The sequence below is a fragment of the Rhincodon typus genome, chromosome 31 (genome assembly GCF_021869965.1).
Source record: "Rhincodon typus isolate 14 chromosome 31, sRhiTyp1.1, whole genome shotgun sequence".
NCBI lineage: Eukaryota > Metazoa > Chordata > Chondrichthyes > Orectolobiformes > Rhincodontidae > Rhincodon > Rhincodon typus.
The window spans coordinates 22,671,056-22,684,166 of NC_063362.1; the positions used below are offsets into that span (position 1 = coordinate 22,671,056).

The 13,111-nt window shown below is 42.0% G+C and overlaps 1 protein-coding gene across 13 annotated transcripts in view; it reads left to right on the forward strand.

The window, feature by feature from the left end:
- foxj3 (forkhead box J3) overlaps positions 1-13,111 on the forward strand; it is a 163,663-nt gene that overhangs the window by 89,410 nt on the left and 61,142 nt on the right. For 9 of the 13 annotated variants that reach the window (XM_048615189.1, XM_020515074.2, XM_048615194.1 and 6 more), the window contains exon 5: positions 3,704-3,805. The exons of the other annotated variants lie outside the window; for them this stretch is intronic. In XM_048615189.1, coding sequence (XP_048471146.1) covers positions 3,704-3,805 — 102 coding nt within the window. The remainder of the gene's footprint in view (positions 1-3,703; positions 3,806-13,111) is intronic. 13 annotated transcript variants of the gene reach the window in all.

Here is a 13,111-nt window from a genome sequence, read left to right on the forward strand (position 1 = left end):
CCTTATACAGAGTCCTAGTTAGACAGCACAGAAGCAGACCCTTCGGTCCGACTCGTCCATGCCCACCAGATGTCTTAAAACTGATTTAGTCCCATTTGCCAGCATTTGGCCCATATCCCTCCAAATTCTTCCTATGCATGTATACACCCAGATGTCTTTTAAATGTTGTAATTGTATCCCCCACCACTACCTACTGTGGCAACTCGTTCCATACACACATCACTCTCTAAGTGAAATAGTTGCCCCTCAGGTCCCTTGTAAATCTTTCCCCTTTCCTTAAATCTATGCCCTGTAGCTTTTGACTCCTACCCTGGGGAAAGTACCTTGACTGTTCACCCTAACCATGGCCTTAATAATTTTATAAACCTCTAGAACATCACTGCTCAGCCCCTGACACTCTCTAGGGAAAAACACCACAGCCTATTCAGCCCCACTCTGTAGCTCAAACCCTCCAATCCCTTGTAAATCTTTTCTGAACCCTTTTAAGTCTAACAAATTCTTTTCTATAGCAGGGAGACTAGAATTGCATGGTATCCTAAAAGTAGCCTCGCTAATGTCCTGTATAGCCCCAACGTGACCTCCCAACTCGTATACTCAATGCACTAACCAATGAAAGCAAGCGTGCCAAACGTCGTCTTTGCCACCTTGTCTACCTGCAACTCCACTTTGAAGGAACTATGCATCTGCACCCCATTGGTCTCCTTGTTCAGTAACTTTCCTCAGGGCCTTACCATTGACTATATAAGTCCTGCCCTGGTTTGCCTTACTAAAATGCAACCCCTCACGTTCATCAAAAGTAAACTCTATCTGCCACTCATCAGTCCATTGGCCCATCTGATCAAGGTCCTGTTGTACTCTGAGATAAGCTTCTTCACTGCCCACTACACCATAAATTTAGGTGTCATCTGCAAACTTATTAACCATACCTCTTGTATTCACATTCAAATCATTTATAAAAATAATGAGCAGTGAACCCAGCAGCAATTCTTGCAGCACATGGCCGGTCAGAGGCCTTCCTTCTGAAAAACGACCCTGTACCAACATTCTCTGTCTCCTACCTTCAAGCTAATTTTGTATCCAATTGGCTAGCACTCCCGGGTTCTGTGTGTTCTAACCTTGCTAAACACTACCACTCTGTCTACCACTCTGCTTTCATCAGTCTTCTTTGGCACCTCAACAAAAGATCTCAAATCAAATTAGTGAGACGCGATTTCCCAAGCACAAAAGCAAGTTGACTATCCCTAATCAGTCCTTTCCTTTCCAAATGTATGTCAGTCCTGTCTCTCAGAATCCTCCTCAGTAGTGGGTAACTGACATCAGGATCATCACTCTGCAATTCCCTGGCTATTCCTTAACACCTTTATTTAATAATGGCCCCCTATTAGCCACCTGCCAGTCTTCTGGCACCTCATCTGTGGCTGTTGATGAAACCAATATCTCAGCAAGGAGCCCAGCAATCTCTTCCCTAGCTTCCTACAAAGTCCTGGGAAACACCTAATCAGGTGTCAGAGGTTTATCTACCTTTTGTGTAGAGTACCAGCATCACCTCTCTCAAGAATGGACTCTTTTCAAGATGTCAGTATATATTTCCCCAAGTTCCCTGGCTTCCATGTCCTTCCCCATAGTAAATGCAGGTGCGAAATATCCACTTACTATCTCACCCATCTCCCTTCCACACATAGATGCCCTCATTGATTTTTAAGTTACTTTTTTGCCCTTTAAAGTATTTATAGAGTCTCTTTTTGGATTCTCCTTAATTCTGTTTGCCAAAGCTTTTTCATGTCCCGTTTGCGCCCTCCTGATTTCCCTCTTAAGTATATTCCTATTGCCCTTGTGCTGTAGGGATTCACTCAGTCCCAGCTGTCTGTATCTGACATATGCCGCCTCCTTTTTCTAGACCAGAGTCTTAATTTTTCTAGTCATCCAGCAGTCCCTACACCTGCCAGTCTTGCCCTTCACGCTAACAGAAACATACCATCTCTAAACTCTCGTTATCTCATTTTTGAAGACCTCCCACTTTCCAACTGTTCCTTTACCTGCCAACAGCCTCCTCCATCAACTTTTGTCTAATACTGTCAAAATTGGCCTTCTTCCAATTTAGAACTCTTAATTCTTATACAAGGCCTATCCTTTTCCATAACTATTTTAAAACTAGTAGAAGTGTGATCACTTACCCCAAAGTGCTCCCCCACTGAAACCTCAATCACTTGCCCTGGCTTATTTCCCAAGAGAAGGTCAAGGTTTGCTCCTTCTCTGGGTATGTCTACATTTTAAATAAGAACATTTTCTTGTTTACACTTAACAAATTCCTCTCCATCTAAACCCTTAACACTGTGGCAGTCTCAGTCTATGTTTGGAAATTTAAAATTCCTGCAATTGCAAACCTATTATTCTTACAGGTATCCGAGATCTCCTTTATATACTTGCTTCTTAATTGCCCGCTGGCTATTGGGGAGCCTATAGTACAATCCCAGTAAGGTGATTATCCCTTTCTTGTTTCTTAGTTCCACCTATATAACTTTGCTGGTTGTTTCCCCCATGGATATCCTCCCTAAGTACAACCGTAATGTTATCCTTAACCAAAAATGCTATTGCCCCCCCTCTCGCTCCCATTTCTATTCTTTAAATTAGCAGCTATATCCTAGACCATTACGCTACTGGTCCTGCCCCTCCCTGAGCCACATTTCTGTAATAGCTATGATATCCCAGTCCCATGTGCCCAACCATGCCCCAACTTCACAGACCAGGCTAACTCGCTTTTGCACACCCTTATAAGCATATCAACTGTTCTCCAAAGAAAAATCGAGTTTTTTAATTTACCAACTTGTTGACAGTGCTACAATATTTCAACCAAAACCAAAACAAATTTGCAACCATCACTGTTAAATTGTGATTTACCTATATTCATTTCAAAGTGCATGACGGTTAGCAGATGATTTGTAAGCTTTTCTCTATTTTCTAATTTTTTTTTTTACACAGCTAAGATTCATAACAATGATGTGTGCTTGTAATTTCAAATTGGCCATATTCAATGATCAAAGGGTACAAAAGCCATGGACATCTCTATGCTGAAGTGTGGAGCCAGGAGGGACTTTGAAGAAATTGCATGTCTATTCTGGGTTCTAATTCTGTTTGGGCTTTCTAGTAGGCACAATCAACTTTATTCTGATTGTGGGAGAGGAGGAGAACTGAGAATTTGACAAATAAGTTTTAAACGATTTTATGTATCCAAATATAACTTGAAATTTGGAGTGTTTTACTGTTATAGCTGTCGAGTAAGTCCTGCAGGAAGGAGATCAGGTGTATGGATATTTACAGAGAGCAGGCGGCCACCCTACTTATATAAAGCCACGTTGGTTGGACATTTGAAGTATATTGGTTAATCTTGCAGTACAAGAATGGATATTTGGATGGGATATGAGAAGGCAGATGCTTTCAATGAAGCAGTATCTCAGCAAAAGTCAGTGTCTGAGGAAAAAGGAAAGTTTATTTTTAGAGAAATCAAGTATTGAATTTGTTGCATTTGGTCTTGTTCTGTAATAGTAAAATAGTAGTTCAATTTTTTAAAAAATATGTATATACCTCAAATATCTACTTTTACTCTCATCTGCCTATCATGTAATTTAACCTGTGAATGGGAGTTTCTGAGCTGTCCATGTTGTGACTAATTCCTGTGTCCTTGTGCTCTGCTGCTTTGTTCCAGGCTTCAACACCTTACAGCCTGGATTCTGAGCCTTTAGGAATGGACTGCATCATCTCTGGAAGTGCCTCTCCAACCTTGGCAATTAACACTGTGACTAACAAAGTACTGTTCCTTCACTTCTTTCTCCTTGACATTGTAGTTTTGGTTAAATATCGCAAACAGCGAGGAAGCAAATTTCCTGTGAGCTATACAATAGCAAAAACAATTACTGATATCTATTTAGGAAGAGTTGTTAGGTCTAATTGCTTTATCCTTTTCTGAATCACAGTTGGGTAAGGATTAGTCATCTCTAATATACCACTTTTCTCCCCTGATTTGTGAGAGCACTGCTAAATTAGAACAAATTTGCTTTAAAGCAGTTCACAAAGGGAGCAAGGGAAATTATGTGACAAAAGAAAAGCTTTTTGTTGTAGTTAATCTCTGAAATGATTTGGGCAGGTCTAAGCTGAAATTAATTTACAAGTTGTAAATAATGGATGCTTCTGAATTTTTTATTTGTTTAAATTATTTGGATTTCTCAGCCTCCTCCAAAAGTACCTTCTGCAGGATTAGTCCAGAGTGACTCAGTTCAGTTGTTCAGGATCCAAACTTTCAATTAGAATTTCCTCAGATGTCACAGCATCAATCGAGAATCCCTACAGGGTGTCAGTTTGTCCTGCCAGTCTCTGGCATGCACAGTACGCCATTCCAAATTTAAGTCTTTAAATCCTGTTTGTATCTTGCCAAAACCCAGTTGACGGACTACAGAAATGCTGGAACTGGAAGAATTCCTTGTGTGTGTGCCTCTGAAATTCTGTTCTAGTTTATAAATACCAGTTAGGAGAGTTTGATTTTTTTTTTAAACCAGGTGGTATTACTTGTTAAGATGAGGAATGCCCGTGTTGCAGAATGGCAAGCTTTGACACCCCTAGTCTAGGATCAGGTGCAACACTGATCTGGAATAAAATTTCTATTTTTTCCCAACAATATATCTTCGCTCTAAAGCTCTAAACTTGAATGTACCTTCTGCACAGATATTCCACCCCCCCACCAAGTTCTCTCACCAACCATTTTGTAATATTTTGTGCCACTTAGCATACTACCAAACAGTAAACAAAATAACCCAAGTAATGTTTGAATAATTGGCTTTAGTTTAAATGATAGTTATCTGTTTGGATTATTTTTTGAGTTTTTAAGCACACTTACCAGTGAGGGTTGTGAGACTGTGTACTGGTTATGGAGAAATTAAATAAGGACAGGACCCGGCCGTTCTCTGCTTCCTCGACTGAATATTTTGCTTTTGAAAGTCTCTCATGAATAATCGCTGATTGGATAAGCATCTGTTATAGGTAAGAAAATGGAAAAGGCTGGAAATTGTCCTCCGTTCTTTACTCCCCATTTGCTTCCAGTTTTTTTTCTCCCCTCCATTGGGTTAACTTCTTGCTCGCGTCTAGTTTCACAAATTGCATTTGGCCTCTATTAGAGAGTGCCTATAGGCTAATTAAATATAGAGGGTGACAGAGTAAATCTAAACCCCACTGCCTGACATCCCCACACACAGTTCCAGCAGAGTTCAAGAAGCATGAGTCCTTCATGGTTAACCCCAGTGCAGGATCAGTTAGCTCAGTTTGTGATGTAAAGTGATGCCAACAGTGCAGGTTCAATTCCTGCACTGATTGAGGTTACCATGAAGGATTCTTCTCCTCAACCTCTCCCCTCACCCGAGGCCTGATGACTTGCAGGTTAAACTACCACCGATTGTGTGTGTGTGTGTCTCTCATTAGAGGATAAGACTATAGCGACTTTACCTTGATTAAATTAGTATGACAATGTCTGATAATTCTCGAAATTGTAGTGTGCTGGGCATGAGCTATTATTCAGGTAGATCAGAGATCTAATAAACAAGCTGCTCAAATTGCGAAGTAGGATTGAAGATAAATTGAGGATTGTTTATAGAATTGCATGTATTCGGGTACAATTCAATGAGTTCATGTTGGGTAATCTCATTACACAGTTGAACGTTCCAGAGGAGATAAAGCCTGGTGTTGGTATCTGTCTTTTTTCTGTGTAACTGATCCTTGTCTGTTCTGTCTGTATTTGCTTTTCTTTGTTATTTTTCATTATGTATAATTCCTAATCGTAGCAATTTCTAATTATGACGCATTTCACTGGTTGCTTAGTGGGTTGTATCTTTTCATCTAAGTTAAATATTTGCATATTCAAATCCTATTTTAGAGGCGAGAGCACAGAAATCTTGGCCAGCACCCATGCAGTACTGAGAGCAGTACTGTACAACCTTTTGGATAAGATGTTAAACTGGGTACCCATCTGCCCACTCATTGTGAAAGATTCTATAGCACCATTTGCAACAAGGAACATGGAGTTGTCCCAGTGTCTTGGCCACTATCATCTTCCGTCACCGTCACAAAAACAAATTACGTGTTACTGTTTGTAGGAGTTTGCGTCTCTCAAATTGCTGCCATGTTGCCTGTATTTCACAATGACCACCTTTTAAAAGTACATCATTAGCTGTGAAGTGCTTTAGGATTTTGAGGTTATTTAACTGCTGTTAAATAGATATTTCTGAGGGAAAATATGTTTTGATTTTGATCAGATTTACTTGGAAGCTTGAATTGGGTCTTGTGATTGATAAATTACACTGAGAAGTACCATGCTAGCTGCTTTTATTTGCAGTGAAAATAAATATTCCTGCATGGAAAGGATCCTTTTGTGAATAAATACAGCGTGCACGCTGAACCTTTAAAATATACAGTTTTAGCTGATTTCGGCCAGGTTATAAACTAAGGTTGCTACAGTTGTTTTCACTACCTCAAGGTGGAGAGACACTTAAGTCAGCCAGCATTTCTTCTCTTGTTAGTTGATGGTTGATACTGATTCAGTAGTTATGGGCAGAACTTGAGTGAAGTACTTAGTAGCTTGAATTTGGTTGTGACTCATGAGTAACCTGAGGGTTCCTTGCTGTCTAATCTCACATGACGAAGGCTAATTGCACCAATACCACTGTGTGCCAGTAAGTATTTGGACCTTTGGAAGAGGAGAAAAAAAGTTGTGGACCAAACTTCCTAATTTCCAGTCGTGGCCCATAGCCTTAAATGTTATGATAATTTATTTGCTCATTGAAGTATTTTAAAGGTTGAGAAAGGTTTAAAGGTTATACGCATTTATCAGGTCCCCCCTCAGTCTTCCTTGCTCTACAGAAAACAATGTGAGCTTATCCAACTGCTCTTCATAGTTACGCAGCTCCGTCCCAGACAACATCCTGGTGAATCTCCTCTGCACCCCCTCCAATACAGTCATGTTTTTCCAATAGTGAGGTGACCGGATCTGCACACAGCACTCCCAGCTGTGGCCTAACCAAAGTTTTATACAACTCCGATATAGTTTCTCTGCTCTTATAATTTGTGCCTGAACTGCTGAAAGCAAGTACCCCAAATGCTGCCTTAATTACCCTATTAATCTGGCCTGCCACTTTGAGGTACCTGTGGACAAGCACCCCAACATCCTTCTGTTCCTTTGAGCTTCTGAGGGTCCTGCCATTCATGAGTACCCCCTTGTCTAGTTACTTCTTCCAAAGTGCATCACCTCACATTTATCAGGATTAAGTTCCATCTGTCACTAATCCACCAATCCCAGTTTACTTTGGCCAGATCCTGGTTTATTTTAATAAAATTGCTTTACCCCTTTTTTTTGCAAGCTGTCATTTTCTTTGTCTATAACCAATAGGAAAATATATAGTGTTGTGGCTGCTATCACTAAAATGTCGCTCCACTGCCAATTTGAACATCTGTCCAGCTTTGTTCCGGAGAATCAAGTCCAGCACTGCACCATCTTGTGTTGGAACTTCCACATGTTGATATAGAAAGCTGTCCTGAATACAATGTAAATCTGTCCCCTCAACCCTTGACACCATAACTATCCCAATTAGTGGTGGGGGAATTGAAATATAATTACCCTATTATTGTTTTTACACACTTCAGTGAATTGTCTGCATATCTGCTCTGCCATTGCACACTGACAGTTGGCAGGTTTATTATATATTCCTGGCAGTGTGACTGCTCCTTTATATTCCTACACTGTGCCCACAAAGCCTCATTTGAAGCCCCTTCCAAGACATCATCCCTCCTTACTGCAGTAGAGCACTGTCTCATTAGAGAAAGACCACTGCTGGCCTTTTAACCTGAGGGTCAGCACTCCTCCGGCAAGGGGAGACATTGAGAAATAGTCTTTATGGTAGCCTTAGCCATGTTGGAATTGAACCTGTGCTGTTGGCATTACTCTGCATTGCAAGCCAGCTGTCCAGCCAACTGAGCTAACAGACCCCGTACTGTGGTAACTAGGTCCTTAATTCATAATGTGACAACACTTCCCCTTTTAAATCCTTTTCTGCCTGCCTGAAGATTCTATACTCAAGAATGTCAGTCCTGTCTCTCTCTCAACCTTACCTCTGTGAGGGCAACAACGTGTCAATATGTCAATCCATGCCTTGTCATGCTCCTGGCATTAAAGCCGAGGCCATCCAGCCTCGCCTTAATCCCTTGAAACTCAACATGGCTGAACTTGCACCTGTTTTGATTCCTTTAATTAAGTATGCTGTGTCCCCTTCTCCTATCAAATTAGTTGAAATTTCTTCCAACAGTGCTCTCAAACCCACCTGTAAAGATGTTGGTTTCATTATGGTTATTGTGCAGACCTTCCTTTATACTGGTTCCACCATCCCCAGAAATGGTCCCAGTGATCCAGGAATCTAAAACCCTCCCTCTTGGACTTGCTTTTGAGCCCCGCATTCATCTGTCCGATTCTTCCGTTTCTGTACTCACTAGCCTGTGGTACCAAGAGTAATCCTGAAGTTACAACCTTTCCAAGGTCCTGCACAGTGACAACTCATCCTGGCACCAGGGCGGCAATATTTTGGTGTCATGTCTGCAGCTGCAAAAGCACTTGTCTGTTTCCCTAGCTGATGAATCCCTGATCACTATTGCTTCTGCCTTTTACTTTCTGTCCACCTATACAATCAAGCGACTTGAAGTGCCAGATGCTTGGCTCTGCCTGCACTCCCTTGAGGATCCTCATCAGATTCCAAAATGGCAAACTGATTTGTGAGTAGCACTCCAGGGGTCTCCTGCCTGATTATTTTGACAACCTGGTGGTCATCCATTCCTTTCTTTCCTCCAGTCCCTTGAGCTGCAACGTGAGCACCTCTCTAAACATGCTATCCATGTAATTTTTAGCCTCGCGGTTGTGCCAAAGTATCTCCAGCTGCTGCTCAAGCTCCAAAACATGGATCCTGAGTTTCTGCATTTGGGAGCACTTCCTGCATGTGCGGGCATCTAGGGCACTGGGGGTCCATGCCCTAAACTTGAACTCAGTCTTTGTCTTAGTTGCTACCTTTTCTAATTACTTAATGTGAAAGATACTCCTTTTAACTTAACTTTAGTTTCCTCTTTTTCTGAGTTTTACTTATCCCTGATGGTTCTCAGTTAATTCCCTAATAGTGCCAAACTCTTGGGCCTTGGTCTGTTCCTGCCCTTACTAATCTGTGGAAGTAGTTAGGAAAACAAGGCAACTGGGGGGGAAAAAAAAAAGTCCACTCTCCCACTAAACTTAACTCCCACACTTTCCAAACTTTTTCTCCAAGTTACACACTGTCAATTTCTCTTGGTTTTGCCTCCAAAAGCCACATATTTACTTTTGTTATTCCTTCCTTGCTACATACATATAGAATTGTTTGCAATCTGTTTTTTATGACTCTTGCGACTTTATATTCATTCTGTTTCTATCTCTTCAATTTTTGGTCATCCTTCACTGAATTTTAAAATGCTCCCATTCCTCAGCCTAATGTATTTTTGGCAACACTGTCCACCCCTTCCTTGAATCTAATTCTATTTTTGGTGTCTCGTTAGCCATGATTGGATCGTTTTTACCATAAGATTTTTATTTAAGGTAATATATATTTATTCTAAGTTATGAAATAATGCTTTAAATGTTTGACATAGCTTATCTATCACCATATATTTTAAATTAGTTCCCCAATTTATGTTAACCAACTCACCCCTTGTATTTAGTAGCTTAATAATGTCCTTCAGGGAAGGAAATATGCTGTCCTTATGTGGTCTGGCTACTTGTAACTCTGGATCCACAGCAATGTAGTTGACTCTCAACTGCCCTCTCAAATGACCCAGCAAGCCACGGAGTCATAACAATTGCTATGATGTCTCAAAAAAGAAATGAAATGGACAGACCACCTGGTTTCGATTCGGGCACTAGAAATGATAATGGCAAAACCAGCTCTGATGAGCCTGCAAAGTCCTACTAACGTCTGGATTTTAGTTCCTAAATTGGGAGAGCTGTCTGACAGACAAGTCACATGACAGCCTGACACAGTCATCCTCACAGAATTATACGTTATAGAACATGACCTAGGCACTACCACCTTGGGGTGTGCCCTGTCCCACAGGCATGCCAGGTCCAGGAGAGGTGACAGCACATGTACGCAGTCAGCAGGGAATTGCCTTGGAGTCCTCAACATTGATTCCAGACACCATGAAGTCTCAAGGCATCAGATGGGCTAGAACCCTCCTGATTATTACGTACCATTTGCCCTTGGCTGATGACGTTATGCTCCTCCATGCTGAGCCACTGAGGGTATCAAGGACAAGGAATGTACTCCCAGTGGGAGATTTCAATGCCCACTGCTAACAGTAGGCTCAGCAGCAGCATTATGGATCGAGCCAGTTGGGTCTTAAAAGACGTTGCTGCTTGACTGGGTCTGCTGTAGGTGGTGAGGGAACCAACAAGAGAGAGACCTTATCCTCACCAACATACCTGCTGCAGATGCAACTGTGATTATCGCATAGTTGTTGTGGAGATGAAGTCCTGCCTTCATGTTGATAATACTTACGTTGTTGTACGGCATATCGCCATGCTAAATGGGACAGACTTTGAACAGATCTAGCAACTGAAGACTGGGCATCCATGAGGCACTGTGGGCCATTAGCGACAAAGTAATAGTACTCCAATATAATCTGCAACCTCATCGCCTGGCATATCAGCCACTGTACCATTACAGTCAAGCCAAGGGATCAACCCTGATTCAATTAAGTGTGCAAGAGGGAATATCAGGAGTAACACTAAGCATACTTATAAACATGATGAAACTGCAACACAGGATTACTTGCATGCCAAACAGCACAAGCAGCAAGCGATAGACAGAGTTAAGCGATCCCGCAACAAAGGGTCAGATCCAAGTCTGCAACATCCACTCGTGAATGGCGGTGGACAGTCAAACAGCTTGCTGGAGGAGGCAGCTCAAAAAATATCCCCGTGCTCAATGATGGAAGAGCCCTGCACATCAGTACAAAAGATAAGGTTGAATCATTTGCAACAATCTTCAGGTAGGAGAGTGGACTGGATAATTCATTTCTTCCTCGTTGATGGGTTCCCACCATCTCCGAAGCCAGTCTTCAGCCAGTTTGCTTCACTCAATGTGATATCAAGAAACTTTTGGAGGCACTGGGTATTGCAGGGGCTAGGGACTCTGACAGCATTTTAGCAATGGTACTGAAGCTTGTACTCCAGAATTCGCTGCACCTCAGGCCAAGCAGTTCCAGCACAGCTATATCAATAGCATCTACCAGACAATGCCAAAAGTTGCCCAGGTATGTCCTGTACACAACAAGCAGGACAAATCCAACCTGGCTAATGCCAACCATCCCATTTTAATAGAAGATGTGATTAACAGTTGCGATCAAGCAGGACCTGCTCTGCAGTGCCCAGCTTGGGTTCCGCCAGGACTGCACAGCTCCTGACCTTGTTACAGCCTTGATTCAAACATGAACAAGAGCTAAATTCCAGACTAAAAACTGAAACAACTGCGGATGCTGTAAATCAGAGGCAAAAATAGAAATTGCTGTAAAAGCTCAGCAGGTCTGGCAGCATCTGTGGAGAGTAGTCAGAGTTGACGTTTTGGGTCGAGTGACCCTTCCTCAGAACTGCCAGTTCTGAGGAAGTATCAGTTGGCCCGCAACGTTAACTCTGATTCTTCTCCACAGGTGCTGCCAGACCTGCTGAGCTTTTACAGCAATTTCTATTTTTGTCACTGAATTCCACAAGTTAGATGAGAGAGATAGCTCTTGACATCAAGGCTACTTTTGATCGGGTGTGGCATCGAGGACCTCTGGCAAAACTGGCATGAGTGGGAATCTGGGAAAATTGCTGGTTGGAGTCATACTTGGCACATAGGAAAACAGTTGTGGCTGTTAAAGATCAGTCAGTCATTTAGCTCCAGGACATCTTTGCAGGAGTTCCTCAGAGTAATGTCCCAGGCTCAATCATCAGGTGTTTCTTCAGTGACCTTCCCCCCGACCCCCCATCGTAAGATCAGAGTGATTTTTCAGTCGACGTGTCTAGGGCAGCACAATGGTTAGCACTGCTGCCCCACTGCACCATTGACCCGGATTCGAATAACCCTCAGGCAACTGTGAAGTTTGCATGTTCTCAGTGTGTCTGTGTCGGTTTCCTCTCGGTGCCCCAGTTTCCTCGCACAGTTCCAAGATGTGCAGGTTTGGTAGATTGGCCATGCTAAATTCCCCATCATGTCCAGGGATTTGCAGGCTAGGTGGATTAGCCAAGTGAAATGCAGGGTTACAGGGATAGGGCAAGGGGCTAGGCGTGATGGGATGCTCTTTGGAGGGTCAGAGTGGGCTTGATGGGCTGAATGGTCTGTTTCCACAGTAGCAATTGTATGAGAATGTAGATGCTAATCGAGGATGACAAGTCTCCAAATGTACAAATTGAGAACTATTGTTGCATTACCGTAGCAATTACATCATAGCCTTAACATTATTTATAACCTTATTCAGATTTGTCTATATGTGATCTCTCGGTCAGGATTTCTCAAGTTCAAGTTGACTTGTGTGACTAAACCAAGGCAATAGTGGTTCATATTATTCCTAAATTTCCATAAGTGGTAGATATATAGTTTGTTGTTCCAAATTTGCTTGAACTGTGAAGACAACCAAACATTACAGTGGAAAGTTTTCTTCTTCCAGAATAAGTCGTGTCTGGAGGAAGCATCTTGAGCTTTCCAAAGCTGAAATTATTTACTGGTGGTTAGTCTTACCAGTTTAAAAGCAGCAGAGGCAGTAAGTTGATGTTATAATGTATGAATTCTATTGCTACTGAAGCAGGATGGTTTGTACAATTTTTAGAATCAAGTTTGATGCATTAAATGTCTTGTGAGGGCACTGCATTCTGTACTGGATTGTTCTTTTGCTTCTGATGATACGTTCAGAAGCACAAATACTTTGTCGCTGTGCTATAACCAGGCACTGACCAACCTAGATGAACATCAGTTTCTGTTCCAAGTCTCATCTAATAATCACTTTATCTTCCATGGTCTACTGTGGGTAT